Raw genomic sequence first — 21,270 nt, 5'->3', positions numbered from 1 at the left:
ATTACAAAGGCACTTTTTCATTTTTCAATTACATTTTTTTCTCTATTTGAAATCTTCTTCTTCTTCTTCATATCTGTGTTTTCAATCTTCTTTTGAAATCTCTTCTCTATTTAAAATCTTATTCATCATCTTCTTTGACTATTACGATGAAAGCATCAATGAAAATGATAGAGGTGAGAAAAATATATTATATTTTGAAAACGTGTAATAATTACACTTGCAAAGGACAATAGTGACATGTTTAACGTCAGATAAGGTAAATAACAATATGGGTGGTGTTCGGAGGCCCTAAAAAGACCCAAACATTGTGCCAAACAATTTTTCAATGTATCGGTTAGAAGTTTCGGAATGAGGTATTTTTTGCGATAATGATCTCTATGATGAGGAGATCATGTTCACCAAAAATCAACCCATCCCAAAATTTCTAATCCCATCAAAAGTAGTTTACAAAAATCAGACGTTCAACGATTCTTCAACTTGTAAATGAGGGTTAGAAGTCTCGGAATGAGCTAATTTTTGGTAAGGATGATCTCTTCATAGAAATCATCTTCACAAAAAATCAACTTGTTCTGGAACTTCTAACCCCTATTTTGAAAAATGTTTGGCACAATGGAACACCTCCTTATATATATATGGGAACGGATCAAGGGACATATGTAAAAACAATGTACCGTTAATAAATTTTCAAAATATAGGTTAGAAGTTTCGATTTGAGCTGATTTTTTGTGAGGGTGATCTCTATGATGGGAAGATCATCCGCAAAAAAAAAAAAAAAAAAAAGTCCAATCTGAAACTTCTAACCTTATTAAAAGTGGTTTAGAATGTGGACCGTTGATTTTTTTTACCAATTCTTGTTAATAATTTGTAAATCACTTTTGATGGATTTAAAAGTTTCATATTGAGCTGATTTTTTGTGAGGATGATCTTCTCATTATAATAACCATCCTTCCTAAAAAATTAGTTTAATCCAAAACCTCTAACCCATATTTTGAAAAATCATTACATATGTCCCATGAACCACCCCCTATGTCTATATTTTATTGCTGTGACAACTTTCAATATCAAACTCCTAATTTATAAGATTTGAGGCCTTAACTCTTAACTTGGGGCTTGAATCACTAAAAACCCATTTTTTTGCTATTAAATCTATAAAAAGCCTTACTATCTAATCTATAAGAATCTTTTAATTAATAATTTAAATTACATATAAACCTTTTTGAAACATGTGCATTTGCTCACCCACCTGTGAAGTAAAAGAATAAAAAAAAGATTATTTGGTAATTATTGTTATAATCGTTATAACGGCAAAAAAGATCAGCCGTTAATGTCAAAGTCAAGATCGTCAGACGTAACTCAAATGATTTGTCTCGTAAGAAAAGACACGCAACTGTAACTAACACCGTTAGTCAGATAAAGCCTAAAGCCCTAAAAAATTACCAATTTCCGTTAGATTGGGTGAAAAGTGAAGATAAAGAAGGATTATGGATGACCCATTCCAAGTCTGCCACTTGTCAACGTTGAATACACACGGTCTTCCCCTTCTGTCTCTCTCCATAAACTCGAACGAACCTTCCCAGAAATTACAGATCAAAAAAAAAAGAAAGATTACTCTTCGAGGAGGAAGGAGAAGGGTTGACGAAACCCAACCAAGCCCCTCTTTTTCCCTCTCTTACTCTCTACACGCGTTTTGATTTCTCCCTTTAAATTTCCCCCAAAATTTGTAGATTTTATAATCATAATTCGCCCTTAAATTTCCCCAAAAATCTGTAGATTTTATTATCATAATTAGCCATGGGAACAGAGATCTTACGCCCTCAAGATTATTTGATCGAACGGTTGAGAGTCGTCCCTTCAGTCATGCCTCGTCGGAATTCTAACGCTAGATCTAACAGGAAACCGATCATTAGGCCTCAACAAAAGAAACGAGTCGCTCAATCAGAACCGTTGGTTTCGAAGAAATCAACGGTGGATCAATCGAGATCTTCAAAGAACAATATCGTTATGGGACGAGTGACGATCTTAAAGCGTGGAGAATATCTTGATTTCAAGATAAAAGATGAAACTTTGATGAAGAAAAGTGTTTCTTCTAATGGAGAATCAGAGCCAGAAATAGTTCTGAAGCAGATCCAAATTAGGGATGAGAAATCCATCAGATCCGACGATGTTTACGCCGGATCAGCTTTCTTTATGTCTCCATCTCCAAGATCTCTGCCATTACCGACTTTTTCAAAGAAGAAAGAAGGTTTGGCGATTGTTGACGACTCAGCAACGAAGGATCTGAGACGTCTACTACGTCTTGATTAAACAGCTACAGATCTAGGTATCAATAGATCTGAAATTATATTATCGGTTTCGTCGATCTTGTCTTCTAGATCTTTAGATTTGATCTTTCTGATTTTTTAAAAATGGAAAGGAGATCTAAAATTTGGGGGCGAATCAAAGACCGAAAATGTTATTCTATAGGGGGGTAAATATGTATTATTAAGGAAATTTGGGGGTTTCTGTAATTTGTAATTTTTAAAGTCGTAGTGTTGGATTGGTGATTTATTAAACGTGAATCTTCTCTTCTTCTCTTCTTCTCTTCTTCTCTTAGGGATTGAAAATCTTCATCTTCTGTCATATAAGAGAAAAAATAGGGATAATTAGTCCTCATTTGTTGCCTTGTAGTAGTGAGTGTAATTGTAATTTCTGTAAACAAAGCTGATGAATAAGTTGTAGAAAATATCTTGTTTAGAAACTTCTTGAAACGGTGCATCTTTTCTCTCTCTCTCTCTCTCTCTCTCTCTGTCTCTCTTTCTCTCTCTCACTCTCTCTATATATATATATATATATATATATATATATATATATATATAGGGAAATGTTCAACACCCTAAGTTTTACCACACATTTTAACAAACGTTTTTTGTCCTACATGGGTTAGAAGTTTTGGAATGAGCTGATTTTTGGTGAGGATGATCTCTATGATTAGAAGATCATCCTCCCCAAAAATCAGCCCATTCCGAAATGTTTAGCCCCATGTTTACACGTTGAAAAATCGTGGACCGTCCATTTTTTGTAAATCAATTTTGATGGGATTAGAAGTTTTGGAATGAGCTGATTTTTGGTGAGGATGATCTCCTCACCATAGAGATCATCCTCACCAAAAATCAGCTCATTCCGAAACTTCTAACCCATGTAAGACAAAACGCGTTTGTTAAAGTGTGTGGTAAAACTAAGGGTGGCGAACGGGACCCATATATATATATATATATATATCTAGGGTCCCTTTCAGCAACAAACATTTTGGCAAACATTTTGGCAAAACATTTTTCAAAACATGGGAAGGGTTATAATCAGTTGAAGGTTGCATCTATGTGAAGGGTTTATTTGTAATTTAAAATTAAGAAATATTTAGGAAAAATTGATCAATCCACTATTCATTTTAATTACCTAAACGTGAATGAATTCGGAGGTTTTTAAATCCAATTAGTCACTTTAAAAATGCAAAATAGTCATTTTAAAACCGTCTAATTCATTATCGTTTTGAAATTTTTTTTAATGAAAATGTGACCGGTCACACTTTGGAATTAAAATGAATTGATAGTTGGAATTGTAAATAACTCATTTTCAGCTCACGAAATGGTAATTCACCTTAAAATTAATTAAATGATGATTTTGAAAATTATGTAGTTAAAAAGATATTTTTGTAATTTGCAAACTAACCAACTTGATATAGGGACATGAGATTGTAATTTTCTTGATTTTTTTAAATTAAAATAACTTTGATTATATTAAGTTAAAGAGTAGTGCTGGAGTGACCTCATTTCGCACTTCTCTAATGTGGAGATATGCACAAAACCATAGATGTTTTTCACTTGTATCTCGGTGAAATGAAAAGCATCTATGGTTCCTAAACAATTTGACATTCGATATGAGCTCACTTCTGTATTAAGGTGGGGGCATTTATTGGTCTTGTTAATGTGTTTAGGGCATGTTAAAGTGCAATGACTACACCTTGGAAATTTAATTATAGTACCGTCATGCTTATTTCCAAGGTGTGTTGGTCTTGAATTTCAAAAATGCCCTCATTTTTACATTTTAATTTAATATAATCAAGATAACATTGGAAAAAATCAAGAAAATTACAATCCCACATCCCTAGAACCTAGGGCTGCAACTTGGGCAAGCTAATCCAAACTCAACCCGATTGATGGGCGAGCCTGGGTTGGGTTGAATGGAAAGTGAGTTGAGCCCAAGCGAGGAAATCTCAACCCAAATTGAATTCGGGTTGACTCAGGTTGAGGTTTTAATATATATATATATATATATATTATATATATATATATATATATATATATATATATATATATATATATATATATTATATATATATATATATATATATATTTGTTTTCTCTTCTTAAATATATCTCTAAAATAATGAAAAAAAAATTATAATATGAAAATTAATGGATTTGGAGGTTGTATGCAAATTTATTTATAGGTTGTTTTATTTTTTTATAAATTATATTTATTTTTTAAGATATAAAATAAAATTTATTAGTAGATTAAAATGAAATTAGATTTGTTCATTGAGTCCAACCCCATCCAAAATTATCTAATTTAGATTAATCCAAATTCAACCTGATTAAGAAGCTCAATCTCGAGTTGAGCTTAGGTTAATAAATTCTAGCCTGATGGTCAGGTTGAGGGTTCTACAAACTTGGGTTGGGCTTGAGTTGAACCTCCAACCCATCCAGGTTGCAATTCTAATAAAACCTTCATGATTAACTTTTAAAATTATAAAAAATACTCTTTTTAATATGTAATCTTCAAAGTCACCCTTTGATTAATATTTAAAATTACAAATAATCCTTTGAGAGACATGTGGATTTGAGTGATTTTCTACTCACAGCCCAACAATCATTTGACATGTGGCAAAAGTGACATTAACAATATAGAAAATTTCTCCCTGCCTGCAAATTACGATCACAATCTAACTCCGCAGCCTCCTAAATTTCATGAAAACACTCATTCAAATAAGAAATTTAAAAAATTAATAATAATAAATTCGAACTTGATCAAAGATGTTGACGGCGATCTATCACTCAAATTTAAAATTCAAATTCAACTATGAAAAATAATCCTTCTTTTTAAAATTCATAGAATTTCATCCTTGACAACTCCGTGGCATCGGATCATGTTTTGAATGCCACAAAATGATATGTTCAGGAAATTTCGTTTTTCCAACATGGGCAAGAGAGAAATTTTCTTATGTAATTTACACCACATGTCAAACGGCTGTTAGACTGTGAGAAAAAAAATACTCATGTGTGTTTGCACGTGCCAATTTCTAGTAAATTAATTTTGACTTGGCACATGCAATTAGTAAAACTTAAATACTTTTTATCTTATCGACATGTACTCGCTGGGTGGGTATTTGTAAGATTGGTTTTGATTCCAAGGGTCTCATATCCAAAATTAGAATTAATAAGATTCGAAACAATCTTTTATTTAGGTTTCGATTGTGGGTACATGTGGGACAATTGAAATTGACCCATTGACCAGTAGCTCAAATCCGAACCATGGAACCCCCCAAACTCAATTAGATCCACACAAGATCGTTAAATTTTATTGGTGATTCTTAACAGTCAAATCCAATGATCAGAATTCATTTTTGTAATGTTTAATTTAATTAATGGCTAAAAATTATCAATGAGCTTATTTTTTTTCCGTAGAATACCAAGGAAAAAGGTCAAATGTTTATATGATCAGTTGACCTAAAATAATAATTCACGTAATAATTAAAAAATCGATATGATTTGTTTAGTTGATCCCAAATCTATGGGGTTTGATGTTAATGATGATGGTCTTTATAACTTCATCTTCTTTTGCTTGTGTGAATGTCATCAAGTGTGCTAAAGTAGAGGATGCTTGTTTTTCATTTAAGATAGAAATTTCAAAGAGCACTAGGAGTAGTGGGTCGGGTTCTAATTGGGGGAAATTTTTTTGTTGCTGGAGAATTTAACACAATGTGAAAAAAGTCCAAATTTGACGGACAAAGAGGTTGAATTGGTGTCGAATTTTTTATTGTCAAATTTTTATTTTTGACGGATCGAAACTGTCAAATTAATGAAGGATGAGAGAAATTCGACAACTCTAAACTGTCAAATCTGGGAATATCAAGAATTTTGATGGTCCTAGACTATCAAAATTCAATTTCTAAAATTCATGGGCCTTGGCCCGTCAATTTTTTTTGTCAAATTTTCCTATTTTCACGTAGTGTAAATTTATATCGATTGTCGCATTTGCTTGACTAAAGTTTACTATCTCTCACATTTATTTTCTTTTTAAAAGGTAATAGGTAGGAAAAATAATCTATAGTTTAATTATGTGTTTGTCCTTTTGCCTAGGTCAAGGAATATTCTTAGTTGCAACCAAAGGTTTAATATATCCAGGAATGTCTATGACAAGTTTTTGTTTTAATGATAGTAGTCAATGGTCAAAACATACACGGTTTATACACGACTGATATGGCAAGGGCACATAATCATAGATCTTTTTCTTTGAGATACACAAGGAAAAATATCATCGATTTTGTGTCCTTGTTAGCCGTCATCATTTATCATTAGTCTTGTCAATATAATATAACATTTTGTTTTGAAAAACTCAACCAGAACTTTCTAATTGTACCATTTTAATAATAGTATAAAAAATACGAATAGGTTGACATAGATGCAATCAAGGATTAGAAATACTAGATGAGTTTAAGGCAAAGACATGAAAGATAAAATCTTGTCATTATTATTATTATTATTTTTTTTATGATGGGGGTTTCGTACCTTGCAACAATGCAACTGACCTTTTAAAATACCATATCTCACCCAAATTTCTTGGGTACATGCAATATCTCACAAGCAACATATATTAGATAAATAGGGATAAATCCCAATGGTTGGATGACTAACAAGGGAACTTGAACTTAAGATATTTTCTTTTTGGAAGGATGCAAAACCCCATCATTTTATTGAAATTATTATTAATTTGATCGTCAAAATGTAATTGTAAGAATCTTAAAATCCAACAATATCAAATGGAGTTTGCCAATTAGTGGAGATCAAATATCATAGATGGAAGTCAAGTCAGTTTTGAGACCAACAGATATATTTTGTTATAAGAAAAGGGGTAAATTTTAGGAAATTAATAGAATTATTAAATGACTTAGAAAAATTCAAAAATAATATCATAATCGTATCTTACATTAAGATTTGGGTGTTTGTGTGTTGGATCAATTCTTAAGTATTTTATTTAAAACGTGTTTACCTCACATACCCAAAGTCCCAAACACCATAAAAATCAAATTCTAAGAAATATGAAAACGACTTCCTACCAAGTAGAAGCACTAGATTATTACCTAACTCCTAATCACCCACCATTCTCACCTGAGACACCCTTTCAGATAAACTGTTTGAAAAAAAATATATAAATACCATAAATCATCAATTAATCAACCATATTTTTTTATCCATAGCTACTATATGGGTATCAATGGATCGGATCAAATCAGACTCAAAATCCAATCTGATAACTATTGTTCCAAATCGAGAATTTGGATTCTTGTAAGTTAATTACGAATTAATCCGATACTTTATTGGATCAATTGGTTTTGGATTAATCTTAGGAAACAAAAATATTGATTTTTTCGGATCGTATTGAAGCAAGTTATATCATATCGGATCAGGTCCGTATCTGACTTGTATTTGGGTTAATATATTCCTTATTGGATCAATACCAATTTCGAACTAATCTGATCCAAACCCAATCCGTTGGCTCTCCTGTTAGTTATAACAATCAGTGGGCCAAGCATAGAGTACCACGTGGTGGGAAAGGAGACCAGGAGTTATATTGCAAACTCACTCCCCATAAGGACATGATCATCACTCATACATCTATAATTCTTGGTTTAATTTCTTTCTTCCCAACACTCATATCTATTCTCTTCTACGCTTCAAAGTTCAAAACATCTCTCTCTCTCTCTCTCTCTCTCTCTCTCTCTCTCTCTCTCTCACATGGCTGACTCATCGGCATCTGACCCACAACCCCAAACTACACCAACCACCGGAACCAGCCGGGGTGCCGTGGACAAAACTCTAGGAACAACAGCAAACCTGATAAAACTTCTACCTGGTGGAACCGTTCTTGCCTTCCAAACTCTCTCCCCCACCTTCACCAACTATGGAACTTGTCATATTTCAAACAAGTACCTCACTGTCATTCTAATTATATTCTGCACCCTCTCATGTTTCTTCTTTACTTTCACCGATACCTTTACAAGCAACGATGGCAAACTTTACTTCGGTATCGCGACTTATAAAGGACTTTACGTGTTGAATTCTGATTGTAGTGATGTTGAAGAAAGTAACATTAGATCAATGGACTTGAGTAAGTATAGAATACGTGGTGTAGACCTTGTTCATGCTTTCTTCACTTGTTTGGTTTTTCTTTCTTTAGCTTTTAGTGACTCTGATGTACAAATGTGTTTCTTTAGCCGTCGTGGAATTAATTCTAATGAGTTGTTGGTTAATTTACCAGTTGGTGTTGGGTTTTTGTCTAGTATTGTATTTGTAATCTTTCCTACTTCTCGTAAGAGTATCGGACACTCGGATACGGCTGATTCGACAAGTTGAAGGGTGTTTTAGAATTAATATATTGGATTATTGTTACTTCATAATCTAATTCAAAGTTTTTTTTTTTTTTTTTTCTTTTTTCTTTTTAGACATACTTCGGTACGATTTCATCAATATTAGAGATACCCCATCTTCAATATCAAGTTTGAGGTTTTTTAATTTTTCAAATTTCGAATTCACCACTAGATAAATCTTCAAGAAATACATGAAACGCGCGCGCGTGGACACACACACACACACATATACATGGGGGGAGGGTTCATGGGACATATGTAAAATACAATAGTTTTTCAAAATATGGGTTAGATTTTTTGGATTGAGCTGATTTTTTGCGAGGATGGTCACTATGATGAGAAGACCATTCTCACAAAAAAATCAGTTCAATTTGAAACTTCTAAATCCATCAAAAGTGATTTACAAATTATTGGCAAAAAATCGACGATTCACATTCTAAATCACTTTTAATGGGGTTAGAAATTTCAGATTTGACTGATATTTTTTTTCCCGGATGATCTTCCTATCATAGAGATCATCCTCACAAAAAATCAACTCAATCCGAAACTTCTGACCCATATTTTGAAAATTTATTAATGTTACATTGTTTTTACATATGTTTTTTCATATGTCCCTTGATATATATATAAGGTTTCGTTAACCTGTGCCCAAAGAGCACCCGTTAAGGTGCAATAAACACATTTTGAAAATTGGAATGTAGTAAAATATATATATATATATATATATATATATATATATATATTTTAAGGGCAGTTTTGATATAAAATCCAATTTTCAAAGTATATTTATTGCACTTTAACGTGTGCCCGAGGACACATGTTAATAACACCCTTTATAATAATAAAGGAATGGACACTCAAGCCAAAATGTTATGATTAAATCTTCAAAATCATCATGTTATTCATTGTTACAAATCGTTGGAATAAAATTGAAAGTTACATATAATCTTTAAAATTAAGCTTATGTTGTTCTTCTCATTAGTCATTTATAATCACAAATCTTTAGAATATATAACAATCACGGTGAAAAACTCAGGTACGATTAAAGAGGTGAGAAAGGGTATTTTGGATACTTTGAAAACTTTTCTTGCGATGAGGGTGTATTTAGAAAGATAATGATTACTAACTTTACCGCCAAAAATTAGAGAGGTATTTAGAAGGAAAACCGTCCATCAACTGATTTTCCCCATTTTCTATAAATGGGCTGGCAGCCCAATGAGACAAGTGTCCTTCAAATTTTCGAATGGTTATGGGCTTTGTATAATACTTTGACCTTGACATCTTAGCTTGAATGCATGTGTGGGGGTGAAATTAGTAAAAAAGAGAATTCTCTTAAACCATAAATGTTGTAGATGAATTTCAATTTTTGTACCCCCACACAACTATTATATAAAGTTCTCCATCTATCAAAAGTATGCTCTCTCTTATCTCTCAAAAAATAAATTCTTCCATTTCTCTCTACTATGGAGCACTAATTATTTTCTCTGATTTGATTAGTTTAGTGATACTAAGATCAAAGGGCACAAGGGGAGTTCTTAGTTTCATTAAAGATTCAACAAACAATTTTCAAGGTAAGTAATTTTTATTTATTATTTTATCTTCATTTGATGGGTTAACTATGAAATAATTCAAATTCATGAGAAATAGTGTTGAAAATTAGAAGTTTAGAGTAATTAAAATATTGGTTAAATATCACAAGTCTTTAATAGAAATTGTAGTAGAACATGGTCGCTGTATCATCTTCTAGTCGCATTTTTTGTTAATTAAACTCGATGTTTCTTGGCTTTAGATTGCTTATCTTTCCAAGGTCAATGCTTTTCATCATGGAGTCGGAGCTAAGAGCACCCTTTTGATTTTTCTAAGAAAAGGTCTAAAGATCGTTTCATGAGCATGTCCGTTTTTGAACGATTATAACTTCCGTTCTCGTCGACAAAATTTGCTATTTCTTGATTTATTCATGTTTAAATATCTGAGATCTATAATTCTCATCAAGGTGTCAGGATCTGAAACCTTTAGAATTTTTCTATAAAAAATTCTGCTAGTACACATGAATCTTGACTACATCTTGAGCCTTGTTAGCAATTCGGAATATGGCAAAAATTCAATTTTTGAAAAATTCGAGTTCCATTCAATTTTGGATTTCAAAATTTTGGTCAAAAATTCGGCCAAAAATAAGTTTATTGCTAATTTCTCCATGAATTTTTTTTTAGAATAATGTTGAAGTGACCTCACATCGCACACCCTGATGTGAAAGTCTATCAAAACCATGATACTTTTCTCGAGATACGAGTACAAAAGAATATATGATTCCTATCCACTGTGCGATATAAGGTCCAATCTTGAGGTTACTGCAGCACGACTCATTTTATTATATCCAATTTTCTCCGCTAAGAGTCAAATTGCAGGGAATTCATACATTTCATACGAATTCTTGAGAAAATGTATCTCATGGAAAAGTGAATGAGAAAATGTATACATTTCAACCTGATTTAGAAGCTCAATCTCGAGTTGAGCTTAGGTTACTAAGTTCTAACCCGATGGTCGGGTTGAGGGTTCTACAAATTTGGATTGAGCTTGAGTTGACCTTCCAACCCGTCGAAGTTGCAATTTTAATAAAACCTTGATGGTTAACTTTCAAAATTATAAAAAATACCCTTTTTAATATGTAATCTTCAAAACCACCATTTGATTAATATTTAAAATTACAAATAATCCTTTGAGAGACATGTGGATTTGAGTGATTTTCTACTCACAGCCCAACAATCATTTGACATGTGGCAAAAGTGACGTTAGCAATATATAAAATGTCTCCCCTGCCCGCAAATTATGTTCACAATCTAACTCTGCAGCCTTTTAAATTTCGTGAAAACACTCATTCAAATAAGAAATTAAAAAAATAATAATAATAAATTCGAACTTGATCAAAGATGTTGACTGCGATCTATCACTTAAATTTAAAATTAAAATTAAAATTCAATTGTGAAAAATAATCTTTCTTTTTAAAGTTCATAGAATTTCATCCTTGACAACCCCGGGGCATTCGCATCATGTTTTTGAATGCCACAAAATGATCCAATCGGAAAATTTCCTTTTTCCAACTTGGGCAAGAGAAATTTTCTCTCATTTCTTATGTCATTTACACCAAATGTCAAACGGCTACACATGTGGGTTTACACATGCCAACTTCTAGTACATTAATTTTGACTTGGCACCATGGTTTTTAAACTCATCCGAGATCGAGACGTATCGTTCGAGTTAACTCGATATCAGAGCTGAACGAGACCAACTCACAAAGTCATTATTTGACCGAATTTTACGTCTCACGTTTAATTTTTTGAGTTATCTCACGAGATGTCTCAAACATATCGGAAAACTCGTTCGAGACAACTCGGTATCAGAGCTTAACGAGACGAGACACGATACCAAGTTTAAAAACCATGCTTGGCACATGCATTGGATGTGACTCCCAATAAATAAGTACAATTAGTAAAAACTAAATACTTTTTATCTTATCGACATGTACTCAATGGGTGGGTATTTGGAAGATTGGTTTTGATTCCAAGGGTCTTGTATCTAAAATTAGAATCGAAAAGATTCGAAACGATGTTTTATTTAGGTTTCAATTGTGGGAACATGTGGGACTGAATTGACCTGTAGCTCAAATCCGAACCATGTAACCCACGAAACTCAATTAGATCCACACAAGATCATTAAATTTTATTGGTGATTCTTAACAGTTGAGAGATTACTAAAATAACAGTCAAATCCAATGACTAGAATTCATTCTTATAATGTTTAATTTAATTAATGGCTAAAAATTATCAATGAGCTTATTTTTTTTCCGTAGAATACCAAGAAAAAAGGTCAAATGTTTATATGATCAGTTGACATAAAATAATAATTCATGTAATAATTAAAAAATCGATATGATTTGTTTAGTTGATCCCAAATCTAACGGGTTTGATGTTAATGATGATGGTCTTTATAACTTCATCATCTTTTGCTTGTGTGAATGTCATCAAGTGTGCTAAAGTAGAGGGTCACTATGTGAAAATTTTCAAAATTCGACAGTCCAAAACCGTCGAATTATGGGACAATTCGACAGTCTTGACCGTCGAATTGGTCAGTCGAATTTTGCCTTGTCGAAAAAATAATCGGCGGTTAAAAATCATAGAATTTAAGGATATAGCGACGGTCGCCGACCGTCGCTATAGAGGAAAACCCAGCAACAGGTATATGTACTTATAGCGACAACGGCTATTGACCGTCGCTATAGGGTATTCTTTTTACAAAAAAATTTTAGGTCCCCAACTAGAACTCGCCCAATTTGGATGTGCATCAAATTTGTCAAGTTCATTTGGATTGGGCTTACTGCTACTTGATTGGGCTTATAAAAGTGATTCCATAGAAGTACTTCTGTTGAAAGTAGAGCTATGCCAATGAAACCTAAATAATTACTAAACCCGGCTTAGTTATGTTTTAGCTTATTTGAAGTAATTGGGTCTGACATTCACAAGGTTTAACATAAGCTTCTTGTCTACACAACTGAGAAAATGTAACACATAGTACAAGCATAACCAAAGTGCAATTCTCAAAGTCAATTTTCCCATGTCTAGTATCGCTTAGCCCAATACATATAGTTAAGCAAATTGAGAAAAGTAAGAACACAGAGAAGTGTGTAAAACAGGTCCAATCGGTTGTGATTCAAATCGTTTCCACCCAACCACTCAGGCCCAAACCATCGACTCGCTGCATTAGTGATCGAGACCAGTACAGAGCTAAGGAAGTACCCCGTGGAAGTTGAACACCACGACAATGAGGTACACATGCTCCTCATTCTATCAAGAGCCTCGGAGTAGAAAAAGTCCAGCATTCCCCCAAGTGTAAGCATGTCTGACACAACAAGTAGAAAGTATTGCCACACCAAGACAGATAGCGTAATGTGATTCTTTGCAGCCCCACGCTTCTTAACTTCCACTACTGCAGCAATGGCCATTGATCCAGATGCCAGAGCAAGTCCCAAGCCTATATGTCGGAGAGGTTGGAACAGTTACTCTTCCCCGAGGGCTTCTTGGCAAACACAGATGCCAAATGCTCATATAGGGGGATAGAGAGAAGCATGATTATGAGTGGAATAACCACCAGTGATGGAGTTGGTACTTCGAAATTAGGAGAAAGCTTTCTGTTCATGGTCACTCCTTGATGCGCCATGAAGGTTTGTAGTTGGGCCAAACAGCAGTTCATCATTATTGTTTTGTGGTAGAGGGACAAAGAAAACCATTCCTCAACTCACCTATTGTAATTGGCAACCAATTATATCTAGCCATGTATCTCTTTGTTTCTTAACTGATTGCTTGAGAAGTCCTTGAGGAGCTTTGTCATTATGCCATCACAGTAAGGTAACATCTTCACCACATTGTCCAAGAGGTTCATCTATGAAACATAAACAAACATTGATCATCAATGGAGAATTCTTACTCATAATTTGATTCTAAAATTCGATGATGTTAGTTTGACTCGGATTATCAAAGTGATTCTCCAATAAGCAGAAAATGAAATCGGCCAAAATCAGAAGCAATGCAGGGCCCATTCTAACTATTAATGTTTCAAATGAAAAGAATTTGCATAAATTCTTACCACTTCATAAATTCAAGGCTGGTTTGCATTGTCCGAGAGTACGTGTTTTAAAACCAGCTGCACAATAGACAAAATAATATTCCCATGTCTTGATGAACTTCTCATCGAATCCCAATGCAAGTATTTTACTGGAATCCAAGAAGTAACACAATATCAGAATCTAAGGATAAACAGAGATTTTTATGAGATGACATGCTATATTTGAATCTAAAAAGAATATGGAAATTTCTTTATGTGTAGACCTCACGACCTCAAATTAAACTATTTGTATTCGTTGTACCTCTGTTTTGCCATGAAATTATTCCTCCAATACCTCAGTGTTTGGTAGTAATGTATTCCTATATTTTCCAGATGCTCCACACTGCATTAACGATACTTTCACATAATGTTGAATTTCCAAAATAAAATAAAAATAAAAATAGAAAAGAAGATGATATAAATGTAATAATAATGATGATCCTTTAAATTTTTACCAAAGTCTAGATGCAGCAGCCATAGAGGATGTTAGTCTACTCAATGACGAAAGGCACCCACCAGGGAAAATGTATTCTTTTATAAAATCTGAGCTTTGCCTGTATTCATCAAAAAGTAACACCTCTAATTTCAACCAATCACAAAACACATTCAGGCCTCAATCCTACATATGGCAATTTGATTTGCCTCCAGTGACTAGTAGTAGCTCGAGGAGAACATAATGAACCTCTTTGTTTTTTAACTTAGTACTGTTCCAATGCCCACTTTTGAGGCATCAAAATGAACCTCGAATGATAAGTTGAAGTCGGGCAATGTAAGGATAGGTGCTGAAATTAATTTCAGTTTGATCTCTTGAAAACTTTCCTCCGCATCCTTGCTCCAAATGAATTTTCCCACCTTCATGCAATCTATGATTGGTGCCATAATCGTACTTAAGTATGGAATATGTCAAAATCCTGCCAATTAGTAAGTTTTTTACAGTAGAAAGAAAAATCAAAAAACAAGTTTTTTTGGAACGCTGGAAGCATCTATGGTTCTATGCACACCAACGTGTGAAACGCTGTCAATTTCAATGTTTACTCTAGCACGACTCATTCCCCAATTCCCAGCCAATTTTCCATGTTAATTATGTAAAAATAAACTGACACTTCTGCCAAGATTCTCTCCAAATATAGAACTTACTGTAAGAGCCCCAACAAAGCAATTATTCATCAATAACAGAAGATAAGGAACACCTCCAATTCCAATATTAAGAAACCCAATGGCTTTTACAGAACCATAAAACCTGCTTGACAAATGAGATCATGGTGTCTAAGGTTACAAGATCTTACAGAAACATGGAGCATCCAATTTTTTTTTCTGGAGGAAATCAGGCGTTATAGCGATAAAGAGACCATAAGAACACCAGTGAGCTAAAAATCAAGCCTAGCTATACATCCTGTCCACAGAAAGAGGTTGGGCCCAAATGGGGGGGTTTCCAGACAACACAGTACAATGTACTGTTTCAACTGTATATGTGCTAAAAGTTTGGTGACATAAGGGATACATGATCTCCTTACTTCAAATAAGGTACAAATATATATATATATAACAACTAGTTCATTAGTTTCAAAAGCAATGTATTAACCACCAACAAAGCAACGAATTCTCCACTTTTAAAAGTAGTGAATTCTCCATTAAATATATCTTTATGAAACACCTAAAATGCATATGCATTTGTGTTTGGATTGAAAATACACTCAAATGGAGGAACCAAATTTTTGGGATGAGCTTTAATGATAATGATAAGAACAGGAGTTCTATTTCAGCTATAATGCTAGAGAGGCATAACGCCTCTCCCTCATCTGGTGTATGAGGTTGATGTGATCCGAGACCTTAGCCTCCATAAATTGGTAAGAATCTAATTCCCTTCTTTCATGTGTACCCTAACCCTGCTTGCAACATCAAAAGCTCCTAAAGTTGAGATCTAATACATCCATCACCCTCTCAAATCCTCTTCAAGCAGTCCCATATAGACAGCCACCTGGTTTCCTTATTTATTATCCCTTCAAAATAGCCCATCTCATCACACATTCATCCATTCGGAGTATTGTGACCTGACCCCAACCAAAACCTATTCATACACAATTTCTACCATACTAAACAGTACATTTAATGATAAACAGAACCTCTAGGAAATCCTGTCACATTCAGCAACTCTAGCCTCTACTCATTAACAATCACATAGGGGTTGTGGCGTGTGCACGAGTGCATCACATACGTATTGTCAACTCACTTGCTACCTATCACACGTGCAACTTTCATGACAAAGTATTAGATTTAATTTGCTCATTCACTATTACAAAATCTCTTAAAGTATCTTTACTATGGATTCTATACAGAACTGTGATAATAAGAAAAATATCATATATGATAATATGAAAAGCAATATGATATATGCAGTGACTTTCCTTTTGTGAATCAGAAGAAAAAAAAAAAGTAAAAAATATTGGAGATTGATAGACAAATTAAGTTTTGACATGGAATGTTATCAAACCTCATTCGAAAAATTTGTCACTCCATCAGTCGAAAACATAAAAAGATTCTTAGATAAACATCAACAGCCAGATCTACATAAATAATTCAAAATCCCAAAGAAGACTGGTTAATTTCAGTATTTGAATAACCAATTCTCATATTTTAGATCTACAAATTCACAGTTTCTTAAACAGATCAAAATTAAATCTCAAAGAACCAAATGAATAAAAGAATGAAAGAAAGAAAGAAAGAAAAGAGCCCTCACAGATTCAGATAACAAAGAACCCTGATTCTCTCTAGTACTTACTTCTTGGAAGGCGCAGATGACGACGAGATCCAGAGGATTTGAGCTTCAGTTCTTCGATTTGAGCTTAAATCGAAGAAGACGATCAGTAATTTTCTGAATCAATCAATCGAATAGGTGAGAGAAGATCCAATACAGAGAGATGAGAGATCGAGAGACATAGAGATCGAGAGATCGAGAGAGTTACAGAGAGAGGAGAGATCAGAAATCTAGAGACTTACAGAGATCGAGAGATCGAGAGGGAGACGAGAGACTTACAGAAATCGAGACAGAGAGAGGGAGACGAGAGACTTACAGAGATCGAGAGATCGAGACAAAGAGAGGGAGACGAGAGAGACTTATAGACGAGAGAAACTCAAATGAGAGAGGGAGACGAGAGACATACGCAGACGAGAGAAACTCCAAAGTTCGTTAATTGAGACGATGGGCCGTTAGAACGAGGGAAAAGAATTCGGTGGGCTAAGTCTGTCGAATTATTTATTGGGCCTAAACATGGGCTGTGGATAGACGAAATATAAACGAGGGATTAGGGCCGCCGAATTTAACGCTACAGTGACGCCGAAATTTTACTGTTTTGACGTAGTGGGTGCTTGTTTTTCATTTAAGATAGAAATTTCAAAGAGCACTAGGTATAGTGGGTCGGGTTCTAATTGGGGGGAAATTGTTTTGCTGTTGGAGAACTTAACACAATGTGAAAAAAGCTCAAATTTGACGGACACAAATATTGAATTGGTATCGAATTTTTTCTTGTCAAATTTTTATTTTTGACAGGTTGAAACTGTCAAATTAATGAAGAATAAGAGAAATTCGACAACTTTAAAATGTCAAATGTGGGAATATCAAGAATTTCGATGGTCTTAGACTGTCAAAATTTAGTTTCTAGAATCTGCGGGTCTTGGCCCGTCAATTTTTTTGTCAAAATTTTTAATTTTCACGTAATGTAAACTTATATTGATTGCCCCATTTGCTTGACTAAAGTTTACTGTCTCACAGATTTATTTATTTTTTAAAAGGTAATAAGTAAGAAAAAATAATCTATAGCTTAATTATGTGTTTGTCTTTTTGCCTGGGACAAGGAAGATTGGTAGTTGCAACTAAAGGTTTGACGTATACAACAACGTCAATAACAAGTTTTTGTTTTAATGATCGTAGTCAATGGTCAAAATATACATGATTTGTACACGACTGACATGGCAAGAGTACACGACTGACATGGCAAGAGCACATAATCATAGATCTTTTTCTTTGAGATACATATGGAAAAAAGATCATCGGTTCTGTGCCCTTGCCATGTTAGCCGCGATCATGTATCATTAATCTTGTCAATATATTATAACATTTTGTTTTGAAAAACTCAACTAGAACTTTATAATTGTACCATTTTAATAATAGTACAAAAAATACGAACAGGTTGACACACGATGCAATCAAGGATTAGAAATATTAGATGAATTTAAGGCAAAGACATGAAAGATAAAATCTCATCATTATTATTTTTTTTCAATTTTTTAATGATGGGGGTTTCGTACCTTGTGACGACGCAACTGACCTTTTAAAACACCATATCTCACTCAAATTCCATGGGTACATGCAATATCTCACAAGCGACATATATCAAGTAAGTAGAGATAAATCCTAGTGGTTGAATGACCAACAAGAGAGTTTGAACTCAAGACATCTTTTTTTTGGAGGGATGCAAAACCCCATCATTTTGTTGAAATCGAACAACATCAAATGAAATTTGCCAACTAGTGGAGATCATACATCATAGACGGAAGTCAAGTCACTTTCGAGACCAACAGATATATTTTGTTATAAGAAAAGGGGTAAATTTTTTGAAGTTAATAGACTTCTTAAATGACTTTGAAAAATTCAAAAATAATATCATAATCATATCTTACATTAAGATTTGGGTGTTTGTTTGTTGGATCAACTCTTAAGTATTTTATTTAAAACGTGTTTACCTCACAAACCTAAAGTCCCAAACACCATAAATATCAAATTCTAAGAAATATGAAAACGACTTCCTACCAAGTAGAAGCAGAGCTAGACTATTATCTAACTCCTAATCACCCACCATTTTCAACTGAGACACCCTTTCAGATTAATTGTTGAAAAAAATATACTATAAATCATCAATCAATCAATCATATATATTTTTTTATCTGTTGCTATTATATGGGTATCAATGGATCGGATCAAATCAGACTCAAAATCCAATCTGATAACTACTGTTCCAAATAAAGAATTTGGATTCTTATAAGTTAAGAATTAATCCAATACTTTATTGGATCAATTGGCCTGTTTTGGATTAACATTAGGAAACAAAAATATTGAATTTTTTGGATCGTATTGAAGCAAGTTATATCATATCGGATCGGGTTCGCATCTGGCTCGGATTTGGGTTAGTATATTCCTTATTGGATCGATACCAATTTCGAACTAATCGGATCCAAACCCAATCCGTTGGCTCTCCTATCAGTTATAACAACCAGTTATATTGCAAACTCACTCCCCATAAGGACATGATCATCACTCATACATCTCTAATTCTTGGTTTCTTTCTTCCCAACACTCATATCTATTCTCTTCTACGCTTCAAAGTTCAAAAAAATCTCTCTCTCTCTCTCTCTCTCTCTCTCTCACATGGCTGACTCATCGGCATCTGACCCACAACCCCAAACTACGCCAACCACCGGAACCAGCCAGGGTGCCGTGGACAAAACTCTAGGAACAACAGCAAACCTGATAAAACTTCTACCTGGTGGAACCGTTCTTGCCTTCCAAACTCTCTCCCCCACCTTCACCAACTATGGAACTTGTCATATTTCAAACAAGTACCTCACTGTCATCCTAATTATATTCTGCACCCTCTCATGTTTCTTCTTTACTTTCACCGATACCTTTACAAGCAACGATGGCAAACTTTACTTCGGTATCGCGACTTATAAAGGACTTTACGTGTTGAATTCTGATTGTAGTGATGTTGAAGAAAGTAACATTAGATCAATGGACTTGAGTAAGTATAGAATACGTGGTGTAGACTTTGTTCATGCTTTCTTCACTTGTTTGGTTTTTCTTTCTTTAGCTTTTAGTGACTCTGATGTACAAATGTGTTTCTTTAGCCGTCGTGGAATTAATTTTAATGAGTTGCTGGTTAATTTACCAGTTGGTGTTGGGTTTTTGTCTAGTATTGTATTTGTAATCTTTCCTACTTCTCGTAAGAGTATCGGACACTCGGATATGTCTGATTCGACGCGTTGAAGGGTCTTTTAGAATCAATATATTGGATTATTGTTACTTCATAATATAATTCAAACCTTTTTTTTTTTTTCCTTTTTAGACATACTCCATTATGATTTCATCAATATTAGAGATAGCCCATCTTCAATCTCAAGTTTGAGGTTTTTTAAATTTTTCAAATTTCAAGTTCACCGCTAGATAGATCTTCAAGAAATACATGAAATGCGCGTGCTCGTGGGCGCCCTATATATATAGGGTTTTGTTAAGCTGTGCCCAAAGGGCACACATTAAGGTGCAACAGGCACATTTTGAAAATTGGAATCTAGTATATATATATATATTCAAGGGCCATATGAGAAAACATATGAAAAAACTTTCGTTTTTCAAAATAAGAGTTAAATGTTTTGGATTGAGCTTATTTTTGCAAGGACGGTCACTATGATGAAAAGATCATCCTCACAAAAAATCAGCTCAATCAGAAACTTCTAAATCCATCAAAAGTGATTTACAAATTAGTGATAAAAATTGGTAAAAAATCGACGGTCCACATTCTAAATCACTTTTAATGGGGTTAGAAGTTTCAGATTGGGCTGATTTTTTTTTTTTTTTTAGGTGATCTTCCCATCATAGAGATCATCCTCACAAAAAATCAGCTCAATCCAAAATTTCTAACCCATATTTTAAAATTTTATTAAAAACGAAAGTTTTTACATATGTTTTCTCATATGGCACTTGAACTTGACCCATATATATATATATATTTTAAAGGTATTTTCGATATAAAATCCAATTTCCAAAGTGTATTTATTGCACTTTAACGTGTGCCAAGGACACAGTTAATAACAGCCTGTATAATAATAACAGAATAGACACTCAAGCCAAAATGTTATGGTTAAATCTTCAAAATCATTCT

General features: G+C 33.7%; 2 protein-coding genes, 1 long non-coding RNA gene and 2 pseudogenes across 5 annotated transcripts in view; 3 read left to right on the top strand and 2 right to left on the bottom strand.

The window, feature by feature from the left end:
* The window catches only part of LOC147402362 (histidine-containing phosphotransfer protein 1-like), a 44,658-nt gene extending 41,870 nt beyond the window's left edge, over positions 1–2,788 (bottom strand). Inside the window, exon 1 of one of the 2 annotated variants that reach the window (XM_086443986.1) lies at positions 2,769–2,788. The gene's annotated coding sequence lies outside the window, so the exon portion shown is untranslated. The remainder of the gene's footprint in view (positions 1–2,768) is intronic. The other variant, XM_086443987.1, reaches the window with a different exon arrangement.
* LOC147402363 (proline-rich nuclear receptor coactivator) lies at positions 1,570–2,737 on the top strand. Its single transcript, XM_086443983.1, has one exon. The coding sequence runs from the start codon at positions 1,792–1,794 to the stop codon at positions 2,302–2,304; it is 513 nt and encodes a 170-aa protein (XP_086300109.1). The 5' UTR covers positions 1,570–1,791; the 3' UTR covers positions 2,305–2,737.
* A 5,221-nt stretch (positions 2,789–8,009) lies between the features above and the next one.
* On the top strand, positions 8,010–8,669 carry LOC147402361 (protein DMP2 pseudogene; annotated as a pseudogene).
* Positions 8,670–13,201: 4,532 nt separating this feature from the next.
* On the bottom strand, positions 13,202–17,678 carry LOC147402360 (uncharacterized). 2 transcript variants are annotated; one of them, XR_015178877.1, is made up of 6 exons: positions 17,336–17,678; positions 17,118–17,210; positions 14,794–16,902; positions 14,601–14,681; positions 14,321–14,448; positions 13,202–14,116 (listed from the first exon to the last, which is right to left on the bottom strand). It is a non-coding gene; the product is annotated as an uncharacterized LOC147402360 (long non-coding RNA). The 2 variants fall into 2 exon arrangements; XR_015178878.1 differs by having other exon boundaries at positions 17,410–17,678.
* A 2,082-nt stretch (positions 17,679–19,760) lies between these two features.
* Positions 19,761–20,378, top strand: LOC147402359 (protein DMP2 pseudogene; annotated as a pseudogene).
* Positions 20,379–21,270: the final 892 nt, after the last annotated feature.

Source organism: Akebia trifoliata, chromosome 5 (assembly GCF_017979445.1).
Source record: "Akebia trifoliata isolate Shusen 1 chromosome 5, ASM1797944v1, whole genome shotgun sequence".
Lineage (NCBI taxonomy): Eukaryota > Viridiplantae > Streptophyta > Magnoliopsida > Ranunculales > Lardizabalaceae > Akebia > Akebia trifoliata.
The sequence above is the reverse complement of the archived record's forward strand: the minus strand, read 5'-3'. Positions and strand labels throughout refer to the sequence as shown.

Coding starts and splice junctions, on each gene's coding strand:
- LOC147402363 (XM_086443983.1), top strand. CDS start 1,792: ATGGGAACAGAGATCTTACGCCCTCAAGATTATTTGATCGAACGGTTG.